Here is a 27,460-nt window from a genome sequence, read left to right on the forward strand (position 1 = left end):
TTACTCCGGTTGTTTCCTATGTCTATGGGTGGAAAGGGGGTCTTCCTCCGAACGTGCGCGCGGCTGTGCGGTCTGCATGGCTGTGGAGTAGGAGGGTTCGGTCGCGGCACAGGCGCCTGGAGGGAGCGGCGAGGGTCCGCCTGGGCGACATGGAGGAGCTGGACGTGGAGCCCTCGGTCACTGTGCGTTGCTCTCGTGTGCAGCTACCTGGCTAGGCGGGCTTGAAGGAGTGTTTGCCGAGCCTGTGCAAATACACCAGGAAGCCTCGGTGCAAGTCTGGTGCAACCTGCCCCTAACCGTGGAGTAGCTGCTCCTGGGCTACTCGTGACAGCTGCTGCGGGAGACTTGGCAGTGCTGCACCCTCAGAGGAAGTGGGGTCAAGCGAACCGATGAGGGGTGGGCTGGGGAAGGAGCTGCCCTCTGCATCCACTGCAGACTTTTTTTGAAAGCAGAATTTGGTGAAGATCTAGACCAGTGGCCCCAAACTTTTTAGCACCAGGACCCACTCTCTAAATCAACACTCTGCCAGGACCCACCTGGGTCTACCAGACTTTTAAAAAAAGGAAAACTAGAAAGAAATAACATTTCATCCATTCATTCATAAGTTATAATAACCCTCAAACACTTATCTTCCTCTATGTACACATGCTTGCAAACTGCAGGGTATTCGGACTGCAATCCTATCCACACTTTCCTGAGAGTAAGCCCCATTGAACACAATGAGACTTATTTCTGAGTGGATGTGCATAGGATTGCACTGTAGCTGTGTTAACATGCAGGACTGTTAACAGCTATCTTGCAAGCTGCAGGAGTTGAGCTCTTTGCAGGGTAATTACTAGCACCTGTTGTATCTGGTTTTTTGAATAGCTCAGGGCTTGAGGTAATTGGTTATCTGGTCTTTCCATCACCCTTTGGCAACCCACCAAAAGTGAGGTGATGACCTACCACTGATCTAAACCAGGGATGTCAAACATAAGGCCTGGGGGCCAGATGTGGCCCACAGAAGCTTTTTATTCAACCCTTAAGCTCTCAGTTGCTGAACTGTCTCTGCTGAAAGGATGGCCGCATGATAATTGGGTTCTCCCATATCTTGAAATATTATCAAGATTTGTGTATTTTTTCTTCTGTCATTTGTAGCTAATGTTCCTATATGATAAAAAGATGCTTATTTGTGGTCATGACCTGTTTAATGACATCACTTCCTGTCTAATAACATAACTCTTGGCCCTCAGCAGGCATCTTGAATGCTATCCAGCCTGCTGTATGAAACAAGTTTGACACCCCTCATCTAAACACTCTTTGTTGTAAACAGTGTTTGTGTCTTCGTCCAATAATGCTCTCCCCTCTTTTTCAACAAAACAGCTGATTCCAGGCGTGGACTCTGACAAGAGACAGTTATGTTTTGAGTGGGGACCTGGGGAGATGCTGGTGTGTGAAACACTCCTGGGATCAGCAGGTTGGTAACTGCTATGAATAGTATGCATATCTTTGGTCCGATTCCTTCACCAGAGCAAGGTGGTGTAATGCCCTTTCCCTTTTGAAAGCTTAGTGAGGAGCTGCATGAGATGGACAGAAGCATTTCAAGGCACTTGAGGAAAGTCAGTTACTTGGTTAGGTTGTTTGTTTAGGTGTATATGCTGCTCACCAGCTTGGAGCAACTTGCAGCAGTTTCCCAAATACAAGTATTTTTGTCTCCATGGTGCTCACAGTTTAAGTAATTGCAGTGGCTTGAGGGAGAAAGTTCAGCAACCCCTGCCCATAATTGTTAGAGCATTTATTTAAAATCTTTCTATCCCACCTTTTCTCTTCCCATCAGAAGATACACAAGGCAGTTTTTCCCTCCCCCCACCGGGTATTAGTAAAACACAAAAGTAAAGTGAAAGGGTTTGCCTCTCTGTTGTCACTTCTGCCACCTCCTTCTTGCATTGCTGTGGGTGTTTCTTCACAAAATGTACATTTTATAGAAGGTTTTTCATTCAGTCAGTATGTAGAACCATTTGGAAATGTTTAACCATTTTGAAATGCAGTTATGCTTCACCATAATTCCAAAATATGCCCTACTATGTAATGGGGTTGATATGCGTTATTCAAACGAATAGCCATAACCCTATTAGTATTGTGAACTAATAGGCAAAACCCTACTTTTCACACTAAAGTTTCTCTGCCATTTGTTTCAGAGTGCAAAGAGAAAAGACCAGGCTGCCCCAACATCTACATTGTTCGCAAAGATCAAGATGTATATTCTCAAACCTTGAGGAAGCTTTTCAATGAATCACATGGGATTTTTGTTGGGCTTCAGAAGGATGAGAAGGAAAAGACTGGAAAGTCGAGGACTGCCCAGTAAGGATCTAAAGACTCTGATGCTATGAAACTGTTCGAACATGATCAGGGATCTGTAGTTTTTTGTTTGTTGAAATGCAGTGCAATCCTAAGTAAGGTTAATCAGAATTAAGTTATACTATATTCAGTGAGGCTTAGCTTTAAGTGAGTATACGTAGGATTGCAGTCAGTTTATTGGAGGTTTCTTGACCTGGATATTTATTTGACTGTAGCCTTTTCTTGATGAATGCTTATTCATAGGGTTGTAGAGACCATACATACTCCACCCAAAATTGCTTCCAGTTCTGATTCCATGACTCTGACTGAGCAGGACTTTGGAGATGGAGTTGGGGTTGGAAGCAATTTTGGGTGGAGTCAGAGGTTTTGTGTACTGACTCCACAGTTCTGGTTTACATGTGATAGAACAGAAACATCCATGTGATGCTTGGGACTGCAAAGGAGAGTAACATTAAGTAGCCTTCTGTTGGGGTCAGCTGCTTCCCTTCCACCCTGACTTACCTGGAGAGGCTGGGGGAGGGTCCCCAGACTGGCAGCAAAAGCCCAAGGAGGAGGAGAGGCCTGCCTGTTCTACCAAACACAAGGGAAAGAAGGGAGCCAGGGACCAGAGCCCCAGGCCCCTTTAAGGTTCTCACAAAGGAAGTGGGCGGAGGGTGAGGGAGGAAGGATGGAGCAGAGAGGGCTTCATAAGGGAAGCCTGTGATGAGGGTGAGGAGGGCATGGAGCAATTCCTGCTGCCACTGGTGAACACTACTCTCAAGAGACAGAGAGGAGGAGGGTGCTGTAACCCCCCCTCTCTCTGGTCACCCAGCTGAGGCTCCTGAGGCACTTCCCTCCACCCTTTGTTAGGCCTCCTCTCCCTTGCTGGGAAGGCCTGGGAGGCGGGGAATAAAGCTCCATGGATGACAACCACCCTGCCCCCACACAAGGACCAACACCTTCTATTTAAGCAAATTGTGTTTTGTAAAGGAGCTTATCATAATGTTAAAAAAAATTCTAAAGTTATTTTTCTTCTACCAGGTTGGTTCGAGTGAGCAAAAACTATCGTTCAGTTATAAGAGCCTGTATGGAAGATTCTCACCAGATGGCTAGTAAGTGATTCTGTGCAATTTGAAATAGGCAAGTTTTTGAGTTCATAAAATTACTTTTTAAGAGTATTCTGAAAGGCTCATGAAATTGAACAGATATCAACAAATGTGTCTTCCAAAAGTCAAATCACTTCCTCAATCTTTTGGATTAAGGTTTGATTTCAGGATTCTATCACAAATCAGCCCAGAAAGACTTGGATGATTGCAGTGATAGTGGGCTAGACCCAGAACTACAGCCTTTTGATTGTGGCTGATATAAGTGCAAATTAAGTAAATGCACCAAGTTGTGTACAAATCTCTGAGTGGGGTAGAAGATCTGTTTATGTGTTCAACCAACAAGGTTTCTACAGCAGCTTATATAAAATCAAACGCTGGGAAAAAATTGCAACAGAAAAATATATGGGAGAGGATACACCTTTTAATTTTTTCTCCTCCCCAGGGGGCAGTTGGTGTTTGTGTGGCCATTGTGAGGGGGAAGGGACACAGTCCAAGCTTAAATACACACTCAGCAGGTGGAGTTGGCAATAGTGGTTTTTTACCTCTCCAGTTGTTGGTTTGGCCTGGAAATGTTTTCTGTATCCAAAGAGCTGCTTATCTAGTTCCAGGCTCTCAAGAGAGATTCAGACTTGTTTTCTTGAGTGACAGCCTTCCATTCTGTTTGGCAAACCCCTTTTGAATGAGAGAAATTTGAAAAAGTGGTTTTGATCTGGCATGGGGATCTGCTACTTAAAAGGAAGAAGTCAGAGATTCCGCAGGGCATGCTTGAACCGTTTTTGGAGCTAAGCAACTCGCATTTAATATCAGTCAGTAGTGCTGACACCAGGTTGTGCAGGCCCTGGGGAAAAACCCTGTATTGCTCCCCCATTCTGTTTACCAGCAGCAGATGATGATGGGAAGTGGCGGTGGCAGCTCCTCCCATTCTCACCATTATTGACTTGGGAAGGAAGCAGTGGCTTTTGGAAGAAATTCTTCTTGCTGGTCGGGCGCATGGCAGGAAGAGCTGCCGTGCAAGTCTTGTCCTCACCAAAAGTCAATGGGAACACCCCAGAGGCCCTGCAGTGACTTTGGGGGCCTCTGGAGGACATTCCCATTTGGAGATGGGAGGGCTGGGTGCAGTAGCAGTATAAATTTTTCAGCAAACTCCACACTACTGCTCTCTGGTGTTGAGAGCTCAGGAGTTGACCTCCCAGATGGGTTCTTTGATGGGCTCTAGGGCTCAAGATCTCTGGCTTGCTTAACCTGGCCAACCCCTGACACTGTCCTTGTTGGTCAAATTGGACAAAGAACCATATGTCATCTTTACTTTTCTTTTGTTAGTTTCTACACGGGACCCAGCCATGCATATACAGCACAGTACTCAGGTAATGTAGAGTTGTTGTTGTTGAAACCTAGTCACATTTGAGAATAAACTGTTGTTAGCACTTGGCATAAATGTCTTTCAGAGGGAAAGGGCAGAATCTGGGGTGGCCCTGCCATGAGGTTGATTAAACCCTTCACCTCAAACAACAGGCTAGGGCAGGCAGCAAGCTGGCAGGGGTGCCCTAGTCCCATACCCGTCACCTCCCTTGGCCTACCAATGGCCCTATCTTCTCATGTGCTTGGAATGGGGACGGCTTACAACCTCTGATCTCTAGCTCTGTTTGTCACTTCTTGTATGATAGATTGGTGGGGAGAATGCTGGAAGTAGAGAGATTCTGCTCTCAGCATTCACTCAGCCAAGCCACTTTAAAGGAGAAAACTATGATGGAGTTGGAGGAAGTAAGCCTTCCCCATCAGAGGATGGGGCCTTCTAGCAGGTATTAGCCCAGAGGAGGTGGTGGGTGGACATGCAACCTCCCAGTGTGCACCATCAATGGGGGAGTAACATATTGTGTTAGTGGCGTGTGCTGGGGTGGTGTGCATCTACCCATGCCAGTGTGCACTGTTAGGTAGGGGGTTGGTGACACAATTTGGGAGTGGCAAATGCTTCATACAGAGACTTACCGTGGGCCATCCCTATGCAGAAGGAGCTACAGATGGTTTGAGCCCCCAGATGGTGTGAGCATGGCAATCCCTTGGCTGAGAAACATGGCTCAGTCAATCTGCTGGGCTGCAGAGCAACAGCTGGGGACATCACTGGCTGTCTCCTGCTCTCAATTGTCAGTTGACCTGGCTGATGAAGGACAGCTGGCAAGGGCAGGGCAGGGCCAGCTCCAGCCCTTGAAAGGCATCCTGCAGCAGAGATGGGATGGAGAGTGTGGGAGTAAAGGAGGCAAGGCAAGAGCAGGATAGAAGACAGGAGTGGAGACTGACATTGTAGGCTGGAGGGGCGTAAAAGAAGAGGTAAGGAGGAAAAGGCAAGGGAAAGCCCAAGCTCAGGAGAGGAGGAGAGAGAGGATTTGGGGGCCAATCAGAGCCTGAAAATGGGGGAAGAGATTGGAGAGGTGCCCAAGGGAAGCCTGCCGCAGGGACCAGGCGGACAACCTTGGGAGGAAAGGGAAACAACCAGCTCAGATCCTTATCTCTTCAGGGGTGAACCAAGGATAGGATGTGAAGGGACCTGCTCCCTATCCCTGGACAGGATCTGGGAACTATCAGAAGCCAGCAGGTGGCTTGGAAGCTCATATACCCCTGCAGGCCCACTTTGGAACTCTCTCCACCTTAAGTAGCTTTTACTTAAACTCAGTCAGAAGTGCATCTCTCAAAGTAGAGCAAGGCTGAAGGCAGTCCAGCAAGAGGAGGGACAGCCCTCCTTCCCTTTTTCTGTTACCCCTTTTGCCAACAAAGCACTCCAGGCAACACAAGTCATCTATTCATAGCATTCCAAACCCACCCCTGGAGGTGAAGCCCCCCCTTTGGAGGAGGCAGCAGTGGCAGTAATGACAGATGGCCTGGAGGGCTGGTTGCTGTTAATACTGCTGGCTCACAGAAACAACTGTTCCTCTTCTTTGCAGGGTCTTCTGTTCCCTGATGGAATCCTCCCAGTAATTCTGTGCTTTTCCCATTAGAGGGGCCAAGGGAGCTGGAGCCTGGCTGTTAACTATTCCAGTCTACAGAAGCAGCCCCTCATTGCTTCTCTTTCCAGTGTTTGATATGTTCTAGTGAATTAGCTTTATTGTATTTATTGGAATGTAGGCCAAATATTATTACTCCTGTTCCAATACTGACTTTGAAATACAGTTTGCCTTTGGTATCTGTGGGGGTTCTGTTCCTGGAACCACCACACATGCCAAAACCCATGGAAAAGCAAATCTGCAGGTTTGGGCACTTAGACCTTCAGACATGGCTGGAAGCACCTACCAGTCGCATCTGGAGGTGTTCTGAGGCCTGGAGATGCATTCTGGTGTAAACCTGGGTGGAAATGAGGGCCTTGGTGTGACCAGGAAGAGGCTGGAAGAAGCAGAAGAGACTGCTTGGAGCCCTGCAAATGCAGCAAAAGTGCTGTGACAATCCAGTGACAATCCAGCAAGTTACTGGGGGTCTTTTTTTCTTAACATGTTTCAAGTGGGTGCCCTGATAACCAGATAGCGGAAACAGTATGTACTGGATCCATGGATACTGGGGATGCCCGTTAGCCTCTGTGCCGTTTGTGCGCTTTTGTGTTGATGTTCTACCATGTTCAGGGATTCACCAATTTTGGCTGTCCTTGGTAACCAGCCAAAAATTGTGCTTACCACTGACTCCACCCTGCCCCTGACAACAAATAAACTTCAGTGGCACTTGGACCATGTCCAAAGCCCAGCACAACTACAGATGAGGCCCTCCCCAGCTGGGAAGGGAGGAAAGAATTGGCATGTCAGTTTCATGCTTGCCAGAGATGGGGGACACTCTCCACTCACCATGGCTAGTGAATCTACAGTCCCTTGACCATTTATTTTCCTTGTTTTAAAACTAGGAACTTTCTGAATTCAGATGTAGTATAAAGGGGCCCAAACTGTTTTTAAAAGGGTCATATTTGTGATAACTTACAGTTTGGAAGGTTAGAATGATTGTTACCGTTAAATTGGTGTCTCTTTCAGGTTTCCATTCTGTCTGCCATGGAGTTGATCTGGAACCTGTGCGAGATCATGTTTATTGAAGCAGCACCAGGTGAAAACCGGACTGTAACGAAGCCAAAATGGCTTTGGCCATATTCGGCCAAAGCCATATTTATATTTCAGAAATGTGTGTGCTACATTAACAGTTGGTTTTCTTTATAAAAACCATGTGAGGGAATGCCTTCAAAAGTTTGATCTTCAGTGCTCCCTCATCCTACGTTGTTAAAATGTTTATTGAATGTTGTCAAGTGTATACCAACAACACTAACGGCATGTTCCCTGTATGTCTACTCAAAAGTATGTCCCACTGAGTTCAGTGAGATCTACTACACTAAAATGTTATCTAATCTGTAATGGTAATTATAGAGAATTTGGTATTTTATACCTAATGGGGACTGAATTCTCTGAATTCTCCCTGGCCCATGTTTTCAGAGCATACTGACAGAAGCCACTTCCACAAGATTTAATTTTTTAAATCTGCATTTGCTTCCATGTATACCCTGCATGTCTACCTTTGTACATCATGATAGTACAAGCAGTGGTTTCCCCGTAGCATGTTTACCTATCATGTGAATTCATTACAGCTGATGGTGAATTAGGTACATGAAGCTTCTGTATAAAGTGATATCTATTAGGAAATTCATTGTGACTCTTAGTGACCCCAACATGAATATGTATGTAAGAGTGGCTTTCTCCGACAATGGTGACGAAGCTGGATCAGATAGAATTTGTTCTTATTGGAGGCCCAGAACAGATAAAAAAACCTGTATTTCTCTTCCCAGCTGGTCTTCTCCTCCGTCATCTCCTTGACTGGGTTCGTCTTCATGTGTGTGATGTAGACAACATGGTTTGTGACGTTCTGAGGAGTGAGAGTCCAGCAAAACATGAAAACTTTTGGAATGTGGTGAGTGAGGAATTTCCTTGTTTAAAAAATAAAGTATCAGGTCTTCTAACTGCTGCCACCAGTAGAGGTGAGGGGGATGGCGGCAAGAAATAGGGCCGTCTTGGTGGTGACACCCCATCTATGGAATTTCCTTCCTCTGGAATAGAACAGCTCCCTCTGGGGTCCTATCACACAGGGTCTCTAGACCGTTTTTATTTAGAGAAACGTAAATATTCTCATTGGGGCCTGATGCTTTTTATTAAGCATCTTTTAACTGTGATCCAATTGTGTCTTATTGTTATGCTTTTAATTGTTTTATATTAATGCATTATTAGTATTGTTTTAATTGTTTTTAAATATTTTGTAAGCTGCCTTGAGGGCCCTTAGGCTGTGGGGTATAAATTCCTTAAATACAGTTTTAAAAGTATGTGTGCCTGCTCTCTGTAGTTTTATTTTGTCTCCCATGAGACATTTTTACAAGCAAATACTGAGACAAAGGAAGGGCTACTCTGTGTTACTATATAAAACAGTAAGATCATTTAAATGAAATGAAAATTTAAATGAAAACCTGAGGAGGGAAGGTATCTGTATATGTGGATTATAAACCCTATACACCAAGCATTTTTATGGTCTGATGTTGTGGGGCCTCTTGCCTTCGAAGGACTGAATACAAAACTGTAGCTTAAAGCTTTGCGGCTGCAGTGTGTAGGTCCAAGGTGCTTGTCAAAGCTGCACTGTTGCTGTTCTAGCAACAGTTGTTGCTGTCAGCTGTGCTTAACAGCAAGGTGCTAAGTTTGTTTTCTGGTAAAAACATTACTGGAGTCTTTTCAGCCTCTGTTGTTTGCCAGTAGAACGTTTGTTCTGCTAGGATGGACTAGGCCTTCTTGCCCTAAATAAAGCAGTATCTTTAAACATCTTGACACATGCAACTGTGATGGTTCACGCAATGATATACAGAGAGATATGGAGTGTAAGTGTTAATACATAGGAGGTTTCTCAAGTTGAATTCTATTCTTTACAACAATACAGCTTGATATTTTGGTTTTTTTGTTTTTTGCAGATAACTATATTTGTGCTTCAGGGCCGGATGGATGAAGCTCGACAGCTGCTCTCTAAGGAAGCTAATACAAATCCCGCCTCTGTAAACATGTGCAAAATTTTGGATGAGTTGATGAAGAAGATGCCTGTTATCAATGTATGTAGGCTGTCTGTTTCTTATACAGTTCTATGTGTATTTTGCAATTATTTGCAGTGGTGTGTTCATAAAGATGGCTTTTTGAATTTTTGGTTTAATTTTATGAAGCTATAGTAAGGCAAGCCATCTGGATAAGTCATTCCTATCTCCTTTGACTGGCAGCAGTTCAGCAGCAGAAGTCTTTCCACAGCCATGCTGAAATCTTTTAAAACTGAGGGTGCTAGGAATTCAGGCTGGGACCTTCTACAATCAAAGTACGTGCTCCACACTATTATGGAGCACTAACGAGGGTTAGAGTTGTCATATTAGTTTCTCTACTGTGGGTACACAAATTGCTTGCCTCTGTGGAAGTCGTTTTATAAACCTCTTTTATATTGCTTCAAGTGTTGCATCTGGACTTCAGTCGTGATCCTAAACCTACAGGTTTGCAAGGAAGTCCAGTTAAAATGAATGGGTTACATCCCAAGGTTTTCTTGCTCCAGAGGAAAGAAATATAGGGATCCAACCCAATGAAAGTCATTCTGTGTGAAATGTGGACTGTAGTATTGATTGGCAGAACACTGACCTGATTCACTGTTTTTATTTTTATTTTATTTTTTTTAGAGAGAGGTTGTCTTACAGTGTCTAGAGTTTCAACTCATATGTCCCTTTTCTAAAAAAGATTTTAAGAGCTCTCAATTTGTATGTAAGACATTCTAGTTGTCATGGTATGTTTGAAAGCAGCGCAGTGATGATTTTAGATAATTCTTTCAGAAGGAAAAAGAATTTGGATATTTCTGTAACCCCTTTCCAGCCTGGCAACACCCAAACTTTGACAGAGATGGAGCTGAAATGGCAGCATTGGCATGAGGAGTGCCAGCGGTTCCTGCAAGATGGAACGTTTGCTTCTAACCACCATATGGAAACCCTCTGCAAGGTGTGTAGGGGTGCAGGTGAACCATTGATGGGTTTAAGCCATTTGGGATGGAGATTCTGCAATGAGTGTGTTCTGAGGTATTCAAGAAAGATGACTGAAAATTCTTTAGCTTGTTTTTTTTTGTCTTTTGTGTGAGTATTTTTTGAATATTGTTTGATCCTGGGCATTTGTAAGGCATCCAGTGAAAGGGCGTGTGGGGGGGATGGGGCTATATTTGATCTGACTTGTTCTGGGGTTTGGAGAATAATGGTTCAGAGATTAGGCTATAAATTTATTTAATGTTTCTAAAGTTTGAATGTTCAGGAGCTAGTATATTCTGAGATGTATCCACTAATGGCTGCTTAGTAAGTGAGAACCTTTGCTGGAAGGTTGCCTTACTAATACAGTTATGGTCATTTGGTTGCAGTTCTGGCACAACAGCATACAAAAGACTAGTAGCTCTGCACTTTACTTGTGTACCTGCAGTTGTTTATTGTCTTCTACCTAGTGCATCTCTTGTAGGGAAATCTCTTGCCACATGAGCCACAATATTTTGTTCCTAGGAAAAAATCATTTTCCACTCAACTAGCATATCTGTTGTAGCTTCTCAAAGTTTCTGCTGTAGCAGACCAGCAGTTTTTTCCCCAAAATGTGCCAGTGTCTGACTCTTGCATCCAAGTCCTGCGGCAAGCCTCAGGAGATGGCATGGCTCTAATTTCTCAAGAAGCCTTAAGCTAGGCAGGAGCTGCACAGTGGACTGGTAGCTGATGGCTGGCGAACCGGCCCTGGCCCACAGACCACAGTTTGAGAAGTACTGATCTAAAATATAGTCACTATTATGGGAATCTGTTAGTGCCCAGTACGTCATGGGTGCCAAGGGTGATACTCCCTGTCCCAGGAAACAGAATTTTCTAGAAGTCAGAAGATCAAACTAGTATTCTCTTTGGTGATGGCACTTAAGTTTTTCTCTTTGTTGTTAGATCCTTCTGGGAGATGAGAACACCCTTTTAGAGAAGAAAGATCTCATGAGTACCTGGTACCATTTTCTAGTAACCAAGCTGTTGTACTGTCATCCAACCGTGAAGCATGTGGAACTCCATCTTTATGCACAGGTGACTCGGGAAGCGCTGCTTTGAGAGTAGATCTAGACTCACCCTTTCTGTCACCCAAACAGGAAGGCAACTGACAGCGATGCCCCTTACTTGCCTCTGTGCATTTTGCCTTCTCTTGTGACACTGAAAGGGAGAGTGATGTTAAAGGGAGTACATGTGAGCAATGCGCATGTACATTTGGCAACTCAAAGACAAATACCATCCTTCCCATTTTGCTGTCCGTAGTTCAGAGAGGTTTAAGATGCACCACACACTTCCTAATATAAAGCAGGGCCTCCAGCCTGTTTCACCATTTGGACTAACCTTGACTTGGAAAGGACTGTTGCTGCTATGACTTCGCTACCAATTTTAAATGGCAAACTCTGTCTGGGATGCTTATGGATATGCATTGCTTGGCTTAAATAGGCCAGATAATAATAATAAAACTTTATTTTTATCCCGCCCTTCTCCCTAACGGGACCCAGGGCGGCTAGATAATGGTGGCAGAGTTTTTTTGTTAGGTTTCTTTATGTTTAGTCAGCTGTTGTTGGCTAAGAGAGTGAAGGAAATTCTGTTGGCCTTTTGTTGACCCTTTCTGTGTTGCTGTGTGTCTTTCAAGAGCATAATTAAGGCTGGTGCAGTCGCATATATTTCAACATCTATCTTTCCTCTCTATGTGTTCTGCAGTCCAGCCTGGACCTGTTTTTGGGAGGAGAGAACAGCCCTGAGCCCTTAGACACCATCTTGCTGGCAGCATTTGAGTTTGACATTCATCAGGTCATTAAAGAATGCAGGTGACTCATCTTTGTTTTTGGAGCACTTGATATATATTCTGTTAGCTTTGCAGTCTGAAATCTCAAATGTATTTGAGGGAGAAAGGGATTGTTTATGTTCATGCATATGGAAAAATAGGAAAACCTTTAAAAAAACTGTGGCAAAAGAATGTGCAGAACAAATCAGTGAAATTCTGTTAGATGCAATTAAAGTTAGCTAAATTAGGTGGGGAGGCTATCTCCTGTGACAACAGAAAGAAACCTTGAATTGTGCCATAAATGTATAATTTGTATATTTCCTTCTTTGTACATGCAGCATTGCTCTGAGCAACTGGTGGTTTGTATCCCATCTAACAGACCTGCTGGATCACTGCAATCTCCTCCAGTCTCACAACCTTTAGTGAGTCCTCTTGCGGTATTTTTATTTTTATTGTTCAGTGGTAAGGCAGCCCAGCGGGTGGTGACAGTTGCCTTGTGACTTGCCACAAAGGGAAAATATTCATTATCTGGCAGGCTAGTTCTTCCCCTTCTATTTTGTATGACTTCTCTGATTTCAGTGTTGTGGCAGGTTCTGGCTGGCAGTTTAGAAAGGTGTATTTAGTTAAAGGTGTATTTAGCTGCTCTCCTTCGCACAAAGTTGTGTGCCTTGTACCACTTAACTGAGGAAGCTTTCTCTATAAGCTCAGCCTTGTACCAGGGCTTCTCCTCAGAGTGATATGCAGAGAAGAAAATTTCCTTTTTAAACTATCCCTGTGGCACAAAATATATGTGACTATACAAGTAGAAGCTACTGCTTCATAACTTTCAGCCTGAGTCTGGCTCTTGCCACGGACTCCTGAGTTTGAGGTCAACTTCATGCCAATTTCATATGGCCAGAACAGCTGTTGCTGTTGTTCAGTCGTGTCCAACTCTTCGTGACCCCATGGACCACATCATGCCAGGCTTCCTTGTCTACCACTAACTTCTGGCGTGTGTCCAAATTTATGTTCATTGCCTCCGTGACACTATCTAACCATCTCATCTTCTGCTGTCCCCTTCAATTTTTCCCAGCATCAGGGTCTTTTCTAAAGAGTCTTCCCTTCTCATGAGATGACCAAAGTATTTAAGCTTCAACTTCATCATCTGTCCTTCCAGTGAACAGTCAGGATTGATTTGCGGTCCAGGGGACTCTCAAAAATCTTCTCCAACACCATAATTCAAAAGCGTCTATTCTTCAGTACTCAGCCCTCCTTATGGTCCAGCTCTCACAGCCATACATTACTACTGGGAAAACCATAGCTTTGACTATAGACCTTTGTCAACAAGGTGATGTCTCGGCTTTTAATTAAGTTGTCTAGGCTTACCATAGCTTTCCTCCCAATAAGCAAGCGTCTTTTAATTTCCTGGCTACAATCTCTGTCTGCAGTGATCTTGGAGCCCAAGAAGATAAACTCTGTCATGGCTTCTATTTCTTCCCCTTCTATTTGATGGGACTGGATGCCATGATCGTGGTTTTTTTAATGATAAATTTCAGGCCACATTTTGCGCTTTCCTCCTTCACCCTCATCAGGAGGTTCTTTAGATCCTCCTCATTTTCTGCCATTAGAGTGGTATCATCTGCATATCTAAGGTTATTGGTATTTCTCTTGGTGATCATAACTCCGGCGTGTGATTCATCCAGTCCAGCCTTTCTCACGATGTGCTCTGCATATAAGTTAAATAAGCAAGGTGACAATATACAATATATTGTCGTACTCCTTTCCCAATTTTAAACCAATCAGTTGTTCCATATCCGGTTCTAATGGTTGCTTCTAGACCTGCATAGAGATTTCTCAGGAGACAGATGAGGTGGTCTGGTACTGCCATCTCTTTAAGAACTTGTCACAGTTTGTTGTGATCCACGCAGTCAAAGGCTTTGGTATAGTTGATGAAGCAGAAGTAGATGTTTTTCTCGAACTCCCTGGCTTTCTCTATAATCCAGCAAATGTTGGCAATTTGATCTCTAGTTTCTCTGCCTCTTCAAAAATCAGCTTGAACTTCTGGTAGTTCTTGGTCCACGTACTGCTGGAGCCTAGCTTGCAGGATTTTGAGCATGAAATAAGCACAATTCTGCGGTAGTTTGAACATTCTTTGGTATTGCCTTCCTTTGGGATTGGGATGTAAACCGGTTTTTTCCAATCCTGAGGCCACTACAGAATTTTCCAAAATTGCTGGCAGATGGAGTGCAGCACTCTTACAGCATCATCTTTTAAACTTTTAAGGAGCTCAACTGGAATACTGTCACCTCTGCTAGCTTTGATGTTAATGATGCTTTCTTGGGCCCACTTGACTTCTCACTCCAGGATGTCTGACTCAAGTTCATCAATCACACAAGCATGGTTATCAGGGACATTAAGATCTTTCTTGTAGAGTTCCTCTGTGTATTCCTGCCATCTCTTCTTAATCTTGCCTTCTTCCCTTAAGTCCCTATCATTCATGTCCTTTATCATGCCTGTCTTTGCATGGAATGTTCCTTTGATATCTCCAATTTTCTTGAAAAGAGCTCTAGTCTTTCCCCATCTATTGTTTTCCTCTATTTTTCTGCATTGCTCATTTAAGAAGGTCTTTCTATCTCTCCTTGCTATTCTCTGAAAATCTGCATTCTGTTGGGTATACCTTTCGCTTTCCTTCTTTCCTCAGCAATTTGTAAAGCAGACAGCCATTTTGCTTTCTTGCATTTCTTTTCCTTAGGGTTGGTTCTTGTTGCTAGTTCTCCAGGCACTCTGTCTGCCAAATCTAAACCTTTAAATTTGTCACCTCTGTTGTGTATTCATAAGAACAGCTGTTGGCTAAATACAAATGTGAATTCTGTTTAGAAGGGATGTGGGCACAGAAGAGGATTGGGCTTTGACATTTAAAAAAAAAAAGGCTCTAACTGAGACAGTCCTAAACTCTTTGCAAGTGATTACATAAACATGGGAACTTATTACAATGTGTTCTTCTTTCAGTTTTGGTTCCAATATGCGTGAATACCTTCTGCTGGAGTATGCATCCGGACTCTTCTCTCATCATAGGTAGTAACCTTTTTCATTTTGCCCAAGTATGTCAAGTTTAAGTGTACAAAAAAAGATGCCAGAATTGTCTCTAGATGGCTTCTAGAGAAGAAGAAAAACTAGTTTAAACGCAACTACTCTCCTGTTGCATTAACACATGCAATGTATGTAAATATTCACTAAAGTACACAATTTGCCATTTTTTTTTATTTACTCATTGTGTGTTAGTAATATTGCATTTTCAATTTCAGACTCTTGATTTTCCTACCATAAGTGATTTCCAAGTAAGGGAGAGGAAGGAAATTTAAAAAGACAAACTGATATCTTCCTCTTAACACTTCATGTAAGGAAAGGTAGTGATGAGGGAATTGTAATCTCCTGTGGCTAGAATGTTTCTTAATTTTGAATCACTTGATGCTGGAACAACATGGGAATATATCGGGGTCTTGAGAGATCAAGGAGTCCAGTTTATCAAAACTTGAGAGTCAGAACTTTAAATGTAATGGCTCTAATCCAACAAAAATTAGTCATGACTAAGGCCTGTTGAAATACCACAAGTCGATTATGACTGACTGAAATGCTTTTGTTTGGATCACTGTTGTCCCAACAATTGTTGGAGATGTATTTCCAACTAACTTTACCTGAATTGGGGCCGCTAACTTCAAGACTTCACTTGGTTTTGGTGGAATTGTTTTTGGTGGCTCTTAACCACCCATCTGATTTCTCTAAGAGTTTTTTTAGAGTAATGATGCTGTCTGATTTATTATTCCTGTAACCAATGAAGCCTATGGACCAAGCAATATTATTACTAAGATTAATTATTAAGATTACTTGGATGAGGACTATGATCTAAGGAGGCATGCACATGTCACGCTCCTTGTATGCAGACTTTCATTTCAATAATTGTTCCCCCAGAAACATCAAACTACCCTTTAAAACTCACTTGAATTACAAAGAAGAAACAAACTGGGAGAATTGTTGTGAGTTTTAGAAGGGTGCTCATGAACTTTTTTGCTCAGTTCCTCCTCTTCAAATGCTCTTGCACAAAATTGTCAAACTGCTTTGTAGTCTTGGCCATTTTGTGAAAGCTGCTATGCTAAGAGTTGGATGTGCAGGCTCAGTATATGTATTGGCATCCTTCTGGCTCACAACCATTTTGTTGTGTTGCTATAATTTGGAGTAGCGCTTCCCAAACTTTTTAGCAGCAGGACCCACTTTTTAAAATGACATTCTATCAGAACCTACCTAGGAGACCAAAAAAAGTTTTACTTTACCAGCCTCTCAAACCCCTGATTTTTACTATGGTTGGGGGGATACTGCCTTCTGGAGCATTTGTTGAGCTACATGTTCATCAGATTGGAGCCATTCTGGTGGCCTTGCATTCAGTAAGAGCCAAGGCATGGTCACCTACTTGTAAGTAAACATGCACATGTATTGCACATGTCAATACATTTTCCTTTCCAACTATCTGCTTCTCAGTTTCGCAACCCACCCAAAATTGGGTTGCAACTCACTGGTGGGTCCCAACCTATATTTTGAGAACCATTGATTTAGGGTCAAACTAGGGTGACCCTAAATGTGCAACTTTACCTTCCTGATTTTGAAGGGTCTTTTCCTTTATCTTGATTCCAATCTTGATCATGGATCCTTGTGTGCTATTTTTAATGGAGAAGAAAAGCTTCCTTTGGCCTTCAGTGAATACTTTTTCTTATTTTAAAAATGGACTTAAACAAGATGGCAAGTGCAGCAAGAGCAAAGCCTCTCCACCCCACTGTGGTTCTGGCCTGTTTCATCAAACTCTCCTCCCAACTGCTGTTTATTTAAAATACTCATAACTTGAAAAGAAACACGCATTGTTATGGTCACATGTAGTCTGATTTTTAGTGGCTTCTGTTAACAAGAGCTGCTTCTCATATGCTGGGAATTTAGTTATTCTCTCTTCTCATCTTGTAGCTTGTGGCAACTTGCAGTAGACTATTTTGACTACTGTCCAGAGTATGGTCGAGCATACTTGGAGCTTCACATTGAACGGATTCCTCTGGACACAGAACACAAAGCCCTCAAAGTACTGCGGATCTGTGAGCAGAGAATGATGAGTGAACAAGGTGACTCTTCCTGAATTTATTTATTGGGAGTGTTTGTAAGTGTGTAAAATGTGTTGATGTAAATACCAGTCACTAACTGTATCTTCTTTTTTGTTTTCCTCCGGACATCTTTATATAGTTCGTAGCATCTGTAAAATCATGGCTATGAAAGCTGTCCGGAACAATCGCCTTGGTTCAGCACTCTCCTGGAGTATCCGAGCAAAGGATGCTGCTTTCGCCACACTCATATCAGACAGGTTGGCTTTGGACTGCTCTGTCAAATTGCTTTAGCAGCAAAGGATTAGAGTCATCTAAAGGTTTTGGGGAGAATTTTGCTGTTGGCAGATAATAAACACTCCTTTTTAGAACTGCCTTTGCAATTGTGGTAGTTGACTGAAGTTTGGCTATTAGAAATTGATTGTGAATGCCCACAGTTAGGGTTATGTTCACACAAGAGGAACACAGTGCAGAATGGAACATCAGCCAGGGCAGCTGGGAAGGAATCTCCATCTTGTGTTTTCCAGGGTGTTGCAGTTACCTGTGCACAGGCCAACTGTTGGGATAGTCAGTTCAGCTTCTCTTTTTAATAGAGGGAAAAACTCAGATTCTGTGGAGCTGCAAAGGAACCTTGCTTACTGCCACAAGGCAGGGCTGGTGTGGTGGATGGGATAGCCCCTCCCCCTGCAGAGGATGAGCAAAGTGAAGAGCCCTGTCTACAATTTTAGGAGATGGTGCAACTTGAAGGGCATGAAGCACCTTCCAGAAGGCAAGAATGCCATACTGCCTTATTTTGTTTAATAGCAAAACTCTTCTGGGTACAACCAAGATCCTTCCCAGTATCTAATACAATGCCCAAGGGGGCATTCTTGGTTGCTAATTCCCGAACTGCATTCAAGAAAGCTGCCAAGGGGACAAGGAAATGAATTGCTTCAGAAATTAAAGACTCCTGTCGGTCCAAAGTATCTACCTTCAGAGGCAGCTAATCGTTGCCTGATTTATTGCTTCAGTATATTTTCCTTCCAGTTAACCTCTCCTGATCATTCAAGTGTGCAAAATGCAGTAACACTTTGGCCCTGAAAGGGGCTGTCTGTTGCAACTCCACATGTGTTAGCACTTCTTGAATTGGGAACCATACTTAATGACTCTTGGAGGAACATGGGAGGAGAGGGCAATTTTTGTACTCTTCAACACTCCTAAATTTAAACCTTTTGGAATGCAAGAGTCAAGTGTGCCTCCAATTTAAACACAGGAATAAAAGTGTGCATTGACTATCAAAAGTTTGGTAAGCACTGTTCTACATGTCAAAAGCAAATTTTGAATCCGTGCAATACTTGCTTGTAATGAGAGAGTCTGTAGAAATGAAGGAGCAATACTTGCTCATTGATTTATATGAGTACAAATCTCGTTTTCCCTACTCTGCTTTCTAGGTTTCTGAAAGATTACTGTGAAAGGGGCACTTTTTCAGACTTGGACCTCATTGACAACTTGGGACCATCCATGCTGCTTAGTGATCGATTGACATTTCTTGGTGAGCACTATTATACACTACCTTAAAATGCACACACTGTAGTATTTGACAGTTTTGTGATGGTACCCCTTGTGCAACCTGACTAGTGTACTCTGATGTGTGGGCCATGCACCTGTGCATGTGTGAAGTAGTGAGTCTCACTGCTCAGAAAAACCAACAGTTTAAATATGTGACTGTAATGGTGAGTTTCTAGAAGAAGCACCCTATATTTAAGTTCACATGTGGCCTTCAGAGCTATTTTTGCTTTATATCACAAAGGATACTTTTGCTTTAAAGATACCTTCACAAGAAACCACTGTGTCCAGATGTACTAACTGTATATATTGTTGGCTTAGCTCAAATTGTCTCTGGAAATTATTCTACTGCAATGGTCCTGCATTGGTTTGACATTAAATCTGTGTAGTTATCATCCTGAAGTAATTTCAAGCATTCAGAGGAATCCAGCATTAAAAGAAGGCAGTGGGGATACATCTGGGATTGCATAAATATTGTCGTATTTTAACAGAAATATTTGGGTAAAAGAAATATGGCATAGCCCTATAAAGCCTTTTTCTCAACATGGAGGCACTTTGAGGAAAAATTAGTATCAATAGAAGTATGTTTGCACCTGGTACAGCAGCTAATGCTGAAGTCACTGTGAAGTTGTAATTGAGAACTCTTAACTCAATCACTGCTGACTTCTCCCTGTCTTTATTTTTTTACCTTCTCCATGATCAGAAGTTTAATGCCTTTGCTTTCTGAATAGAGATTTATTCTCAGAACTCTGAAATTTGTTTCAATGTGTGAATAGATTTTTTATTAGACATCACTGAATATAATTTTCTGTATATTTTGGACAGAATTGGTTAGTTATGACTTGCCTGAATTTAGTTTGGGATTTAAGCATTTGATTTCTGCTCATCTAATGGCAAAAATGTTGGGTAGCCTTTTATTTGTCCGTGTTTCAAAAGGCTAGATACATGACTTTGCTAGCCAATAAGGTGGCATCCTGCAAATAAGACAACTGACTTAACGTTTGGATACAGGGAAATATCGGGAATTTCATCGGCTATATGGCGAGGAGCAGTTCTTTGCAGCAGCGAAGCTTTTGTTAATGTTGATGACAGCTCGTATTGCCCCTTGCTCATTCTGGATGACTCTGTTGACTGATGCGCTTCCTCTCCTGGAGCAAAAAGAGGTAAGTTGGATATTTCTGAACAGATGACCTGTAGTGGGGGTGGTTGCCCAAGGAACCAGATACGAAATGGTGACTCCAGGGACAGAGCCAATTGCTCACTACACCCCTATGAGCTATATAATGGAATAACCTGTATATAAAAGTACTAATCTACTTCTGAGTTACTACAGATTAGAAGACTAACAACCTGATGACAGTGTCATTGATAAACAGCAGAGACTCAGAAACCCTTGCTGATCTTCTGCTGCAATAATCTAGCAATTTCCTGATCTACTCTACTATCTGTCCTTGGATTACAGAAAACAATTCTGTCTGGTTCTAGCCTATGGCACATAACTGTAGAAAGATGCTAAAGGGGTGGTTGTCATGTTTGTGCATAGTGTTACACTGGACTTAAAAGTCACTACTAGTCAGAGACACACAGAAGGTGCACTCTGTGTAAATTTTAGTGGCTGCTGGAGAAAGAATCTTGAAAATAACATGCTAAAGGTTGTTACATGCTAAATAGCACGCTCATGCTAAAGAGGCCTGACCTACCACAGAGGCATGCCTTGGAAGCTCACTTTCAGGAAATGAATTTTGAGAAAAATTGCAATTGTATGATGCAACTGCTACTTTTTTTTCTAGGTGATATTCTCTGCTGATCAGACATATGAACTGATGAAATGTTTGGAAGATGTTACAGCAGCAAAAGCCAAAAACCAGAAGCTCCAGGTAACTTAATTCCAGGACAAATGCTCATACTATGAGGACAATGACTATGGGGGAATCTGACATATTATTTTTTCAGAGCAGAAGTGAACCAAAGCTGAATATCATGTTTCAGTGGGAGTTAAAGCATATGCTTAGCTTTCTCACTGAAACTATTCAGTGAGAACTTAAACTTTGACTTATACCTATAAAAATATGTTATGCATATAAGATGCATTTAGCACTGAGTGTATTGTACTGCTATCTGGATGCAAAACCATCACATGACATTAAACAGTGGTAGGAGGCTTGGTTCGGTGGGCAGAGTGCCCACATGGTTTTAGCAAAAATTACTAGAAAACTTCCCAATGCATATTTACAAGCCTTGGCCTAGAAAACTTTTTTATAAACAAGTGGCAACATTGTGGATTTGAAAGTGAAGAAGAGGCTTGGAACTAAAGGGATTATATCTAGCTGAATGGACTCTAATGCTGAAGGAACACTTGGCTCTGGGATTTAAATATGGGGAAACTTAATTTTTCCCATTTTCTGTACTAGTGTACACATGCCTTTTTTGCATATTTGGACCATGAGAGCTAACAACTCAAAATGTATTTCTGACCTTTTACTTGTTAGAGCTTGCTATTACACTGTGATTGCCAGTATTAAGTGTTATAGCCCCCCTGGGAATATGAATCTGGCAAGACCTCAGAGTGCCCCTCCTAGGACTGTTACAAGAAGTGGTTTGGATAAAATCATTCCTACTCAAGACTGCATTTGTATAATGACACACAAGCCTGGCAAATATGATGCTTCCAGATTCCAGTCCCCATGCAATTCCAGCAGACCTAAAACTCTTCTATTCCCACTCCTTAACACCAACCTTCAGCTGAATTAACTGTTTTTTTTCCCTGCTCTGAGCTTCAAATGCACTTCCCTGGTTGGGCACTCAAGCCATCTGCCTTTTATCCCTGAGTGGAAGACAATTGGATTAGAGGGACATTGCCCTGCCCATCACATCTACTTCATAGGATAGTTGTGAAATAAGGGGGAGGAGTAGTGTGTACCAAGCCTGAGATCCTTGGGGGAAGGGTGGGATACAAATGCAAAAAATAATTGGATGAAGTCAAATATTCTTTTTGGTTCTAGGATGATGACACTGAGATCATCAAGGTGGAAATGTTGAGACTTGCTCTGGCACGCAACCTTGCAAGAGCCATTGTAAAAGAAGGCACTCTGGAAGACTCATGAAACTAGCTTATAGAGTCACACGCAAAACTCTGGCTTCATTGACTATTGTACATACCATAGCATTTTTTTCTAGGAATAAATGTCATCTTTTGCATCTCTTGTAAAATTGACTTTTGTATACTATTCCATTCTTTTGTAGTGAATTCAACAGAAATCAGGTATGTGCTGCCCTGCATTTGAGCTTACCACAAACAGTTTTTATGGTGGCCTGTTTAAGTCATCTGTAACAGATTCATATCTACAATGTATACCAAAGAAACATGTCCTTATGTAGTACTCAGTTTTCCAAGTAATCTTCTATCCCAAGAGATAGCTATAATCCTAAACATTGTCTCGCTTTGCCCATAAACTACTTTAGTCCCACAAATGTATCCTTGCAACCTATAAGTTGCTGCACTCTTTAACAGAACCTAGGTATTTTCATCCTTCTCCCTCCTGAATATGTAGTAGACAAATTAAACATGACTTGAGATTTCCTGAGCATTAGTTACAGAATCTTTCTACTTACACACTAGTGATAGTATATGCCTTCATAGTTTCAATAGCAACAGTTGTAATAGAGCGAATGCTCAAATCTAGTTTGGAAGAAAACCGTCCTCTGGTACCAGTGACTTAAAGAGAGCTAGAATAGAGTAAGGAAAGCAGCTTTATTGAACGTGCAGAAAAACAAATGCTTCTGAGCTATATTTACAGTATTGAGTGTTTGGTAAGAAGCTGCAACTTCAGCCTATGAACAAACAACATTCATAAATAATTTCTGAAGCTTATAACAGTACGTTTCCACAGGGTGAGACAATGAAATCTTTCTGCTGGATTATACAGTACGGGCATGGCAGCACTGCTGACACCGAGAAAGCCAGTCGGTAGAAAGCACTTGTGCTTTTTTCTGGTTTCCCCAGTCAGAAAGAATGTGAGCTGCTTGGAAGCAAGCTACAGTAGTGAAACCTACTCTATGGATAGACTATGGTATTTGGGCAGACTTCAGCAGCCTAAGCAAAAAACTGATGGTGGAGAGACTAAAGTACTAGTTAGGACTGTTCTCATTTTTTAAATATAGCTGATGCTATCCCACCACATCTTGCATGGCTGATCCTTTTAAGACAGTTGATATTATGTACATATCTGAGGCTTAATGACCTTTTAAAAGGTCACTAACTCAACACTAGCAAGATCTCTATCAGTGTAGCAATGAGGACTAAAAAAGACACTTTAGCAATTCTCAACCTTTTGTAGACTTTTCCACAGGGCTTCCTCCTCCAGACCTAGCAAAATTGTCAGAACACAAGTATATGTTTCATAAAGGCAATCTGCTTAAAGTCTGAGTGGACATTTAGATCAAAAATCACATTGGGGTGGATAGGAAGCAGCAATGACTAAACCCAAAGCAGTGATATTCACTTGCGTGAATACCACTAGTATTAGAAAGGTCTGTCTGAGCACAGGGAGCTCTCCAACTGGAGACAATTGCACTTAGCCACTTAATACTTGTAAGAAGAAAGAGTATAAACAATCCAGCACATGCACTGCCATGGCTTCCCCTTTCCCTTAGCTACATGTTCCTTTTGACACTTTCGTACAACTATGCACTTTGTCTATTCCTAACAAATAATACTGCCTTCATAAGGATCACAGCCTTAGCTGCATCACTTCCTCTCTCTCTGACCCTGATTTATAGTTGCTCCAAGAGTGGATGCCCATTCTGACTTCTCTCCAAGCTTCCAACTTGGCTAAACTGTGCCCTTGTGACTCTTAGCAGTTTTACCTAGCAGAAGGTGATTGTTGAATGTCAAGGAAAAATCACCATAACGCTGTGTGCATACAAATTTTAGCAGCTGCCTGGAAAGCACACACTGCAGAGTCAGCTGGAAGTATAAAATAAAAGGCAGCAGTTTAAGAGCTGTGTGTTATGGTCACATGTGGCAAGTGTAAAATACACAGCTGTTATTTACCTGTATGGCCTGTGCTGGCTGTTAGGATAAATGTTGCCTAAGAAAGAAAATGGAGTGTCAGGTCATGGCAGAAATCGCCTTTTTTGGAGCCCATGTTATTGCTCAGCAAGCCTACAGGTTGTCCTAGTTCTGGCACCAAGGAGGTAAAAAAAAAACTGAGCATAGGAACATCTGCTAGGGCTCTACCCCAAATGAACTTATGAAGGCATCATAGCCCTTTGTAGACACCTGGCCAACATCAAGAGAGCAACAACATGCTCCCTTTTGTGCTGACAATGCTCTCCAGAATGATCAGATTCAAGTTTAACAAAGTGGAAGATAGAATCAGATTGGCCAAGGTAAAGAAGCCAGGCCTCTGTTCCTGGCTGCCCGCACTTGTTCATGCTTGGCATTCATGCCCCGGACCACTGCACGCCACAGTGCAGGAAACATTCTGAACTACAGCTACATGTGGAGTGGACAGGACATGTAAACAAAGCTAAATATCACTGCTGGATACCGCATATGCCCCTTCTGCTTCACATTCATTCCAGTCCTTTTGAAATGCCTTTGGGTCATAGATTCCCCCACTGTTCAACAGGAGGAAACTGATCTACTTCCCCCACTTCTGTGCTGGGCTGGTCTCCCAAGGCAAAAGTCAGTCGATACCTCAGCCTCACTTTCTCCTGCAACAAAGAAGAAAAATCACAATAAAGCAGCCAAGCACAAAACACAGCAGAAAAACATGAGTGTGGCATTAGTTTGATGCATGTTGCAAAAACTGAATGATACTTTGGAGACCACGATTAAGATACAGTATCAGAGTAGCAGCAGGATTAAACAATGGCTTATCCTATTCTTGGAGAAAGAACTATACAAAAAACCTATATCCAGTTCTTGATCAATAGAAGACCGAACACTGGGGAAGAGACAAAGCAAGCTCTGGCTACCTTTTCATGTTCCTTTAGCTTGGAAGCATAGAGAAAATAAATCTGCTGACACAAAGGTTTGTTACAGAGATATGTGATACCAACATGCAACTCTCTACCTCTTATGGTACCTTCATAAGGCACTGAATTACATAGCTGTATCAAGGGATACCGAACTGACACCACCTATGTGCCAATCTTTATCTAAAAAATTATTTTAAAATATTTATATCCTGCCTTTCTCCTTCCCATCAGGAAGCATCCAGGGAGGCTCACAGCAAAATGTAACAAACAATAATGCACTTATTTAAATAATACACTAACATGAGCAGAATGTGCCAACATGATCTCTAATGGCAAGGAGTTCCACATGCAAGGTGCCACCAGGTTACTACCAACTGAGCTTCAGTTAATGGGGGAACCTGCAGGAGGTTCCCTCCAAGTGACCTCAGGGCAGGCTGATATCACAGTTCTAATCCATTCAGGGCTTTCAAGGTAATAACCAGCACCTTAAATTACACTTGGAAACTTACTGCCTCTATCACAAATGAGCAATGGCTTCAAATCCAAAAATGATGGGCAGCCCGATCCTGAACCCGGTGGCACGGCCCTGCGCCACTGAGAACAGTTGCAAACATGCTATAACGCACGTTTGTGGGGCTCACCGCCAAGGTAGCACCGGTGCTAGCTCAGCGCCGACTGGTGCTGGGCTAGCGCCGGGCTGATGCCAGCGTGATGCAGGGAGGGGGTCCGTGGGAGGAGGACCTGCAGAGCTCCTCGCAGGATCCTAGGCGCTTGAGAAGGCTGCCTTACACAAGCGCCTTTACTTTAGCGGCGACCTTTTGGTTGCCACTAAAGAGAGTAGTCCCATTGCAGGACTCCCTTACCAGGGGGAAGGGGACAAACATCCCCTACTCCCAAGGTGCCTTCTGCGGTAGCGTGGGAGGCGCTGGATTCGACGGCAGCCCTCGTGGTGCCGCCGAGCTGGGGCACCCTGGGCAGCACAGGATTGGGTTGCCTGTTAGTACTGAGCTCTAAGAAGCATTAATTATATTGTTGGATTGTTCATCTGATCCTAGAAGCAGTACTGTATTCTGTTTCCAAAAGTGGATTCCTAGAGGCCTCTGGAAGCTCACAAAAAAAGAATATGAAGAGGTTAGCCATCATCAGCCCCTGTGATTTGTACAATGCTTTCAAACATGGACATTAGGATTAAAAAATCTGTCTGCTACCAAATCGTTTTATCTTGTCCAAGACAACAATGAGCAAAGACAGAGAGATAGCAACTGATCTGTAGAGACATGATGGAAATATCCCACAAGAACAGACGGAGTGACTGACTGCAAGTCAGGGCCTCTCTCACCTTTCTAGGATTTGCCAGCAGCATGACCTGGGTGATTGCAGCTGGTGCCTGGATAGGGTTGAATGGCGCCAGCTCTGTTCCAGAAGGTGGCTGCAACTTCACTTTCATGGACTGCAGGTAAGAAACAAAGACCAAAGTCTTAGGTAGTATTTGACCAAAAATAACAGAGAACTTGAACTGTGTGACTGAATACAAGTATAATTAAATTATTTCCAGCAAAAGGAAGGTTTTTGTTTCTCCCTATTGGAACAGATCTGAGCATTGATCAACCCATAAAAATAAATACTTCTCAAACGGACTCCAGCAAGGAGAAAACTGACACCACAATTCTCTCCGGCCTCCTGCACCAAGATGACTGGTTTCTCCCCACTGGCTCCTGGCAACTCCTATCCTGGTGCCCTTACCTTTGGCACTGCAGCTTGGAGCACAATGTTCTTGAGTGGAAGCGGCGCTGTATTTATCATGGATACCACCACTACCAGCACATCTGGCCGTCCAGGGGGGCACTCTTTGGCAAAGTGCAGTAGGATGCGCAAACCATTCTTGTCATAGGCAGTTACAGGAAGAGCACTGCCTACAAAGAAAAAAACACACTGCTTTATTTACTCATATTAAAAGAGATACACCAGTTTTCTGCCCAAGAAAGACCCCTGAAGCAGCATGCAAGAAGAATAAAAATATAATACAATTTAAAGGAGTACAAGGTGCAAAAATAGGAGCAAAAGCAGCACAGAGCCAGGCTATCTAACCAAACTGACACCATGGCAAAAGACTAAAATTGAAGTCATGGATGTACATGGGATTACCCTTGGAATGCTCATCTCTTTGCTAGACAAGTTGCACAGTATCTACTTTGAACAACTGAATTGCACTGCTGCAGCACTATTGTACTGGGAGCTTTATACTGAAGGCTGGCTAACACATTTTCAAAATAACAGTAATTCTGAGTAGCTCACCATAAAGTCAGATGTAGCAACCATTTCCCGTTTACATACCCTCCATATCTAGAGCAGACCTGGTCGAAAACCCAGATTCCTGTACCCATCACTTCACCCCTGATAAGTTAAACTGTACACTCACCATAGATATGACCCTCACATATTCTCAGACAGGGAACCTGGGACACTGCACTGGAGTTTAAACCGTACATACTGCCAGCATCACCAGAGTACATGATGTGAGTGAGGCAGCTGTGCATATGTTTTCTCAATGTCCAGAGTT

At 42.8% G+C, this 27,460-nt stretch overlaps 2 protein-coding genes across 3 annotated transcripts in view; one reads left to right on the forward strand and one right to left on the reverse strand.

Annotated features, from left to right (window-relative positions):
* The first annotated feature begins 63 nt into the window (after positions 1–63).
* On the forward strand, positions 64–22,125 carry NUP85 (nucleoporin 85). The gene is made up of 19 exons (XM_066615083.1): positions 64–182; positions 1,363–1,456; positions 2,178–2,340; positions 3,358–3,428; positions 4,743–4,786; positions 7,424–7,493; positions 8,224–8,345; positions 9,385–9,519; positions 10,313–10,435; positions 11,395–11,526; positions 12,193–12,299; positions 12,595–12,678; positions 15,245–15,310; positions 17,243–17,394; positions 17,513–17,630; positions 18,801–18,901; positions 19,927–20,078; positions 20,706–20,792; positions 21,918–22,125. The coding sequence occupies exons 1-19, from the start codon at positions 150–152 to the stop codon at positions 22,017–22,019; spliced, it is 1,956 nt and encodes a 651-aa protein (XP_066471180.1). The 5' UTR covers positions 64–149; the 3' UTR covers positions 22,020–22,125.
* Positions 22,126–22,647: 522 nt separating this feature from the next.
* GGA3 (golgi associated, gamma adaptin ear containing, ARF binding protein 3) overlaps positions 22,648–27,460 on the reverse strand; it is a 45,837-nt gene continuing 41,024 nt past the window's right edge. For both annotated transcript variants that reach the window (XM_066616999.1, XM_066616998.1), the window contains 3 exons: positions 26,644–26,813; positions 26,240–26,350; positions 22,648–24,633 (listed from right to left, as the gene is read on the reverse strand). In XM_066616999.1, the coding sequence (XP_066473096.1) occupies positions 24,523–24,633; positions 26,240–26,350; positions 26,644–26,813 (392 nt within the window). In that variant the 3' untranslated portion in view covers positions 22,648–24,522. The remainder of the gene's footprint in view (positions 24,634–26,239; positions 26,351–26,643; positions 26,814–27,460) is intronic.

Source organism: Tiliqua scincoides, chromosome 2 (genome assembly GCF_035046505.1).
Source record: "Tiliqua scincoides isolate rTilSci1 chromosome 2, rTilSci1.hap2, whole genome shotgun sequence".
Lineage (NCBI taxonomy): Eukaryota > Metazoa > Chordata > Lepidosauria > Squamata > Scincidae > Tiliqua > Tiliqua scincoides.

What these genes read in the sequence shown, in the direction of transcription:
- NUP85 (XM_066615083.1), top strand. Translation starts at nt 150, where the DNA reads ATGGAGGAGCTGGACGTGGAGCCCTCGGTCACT. An exon ending in AACACTCCTGGGATCAGCAG is followed by an intron (nt 1,457 to 2,177) that starts GTTGGTAACTGC and finishes CATTTGTTTCAG; the next exon opens with AGTGCAAAGAGAAAAGACCA. An exon ending in GGACTCTTCTCTCATCATAG is followed by an intron (nt 15,311 to 17,242) that starts GTAGTAACCTTT and finishes CTCATCTTGTAG; the next exon opens with CTTGTGGCAACTTGCAGTAG.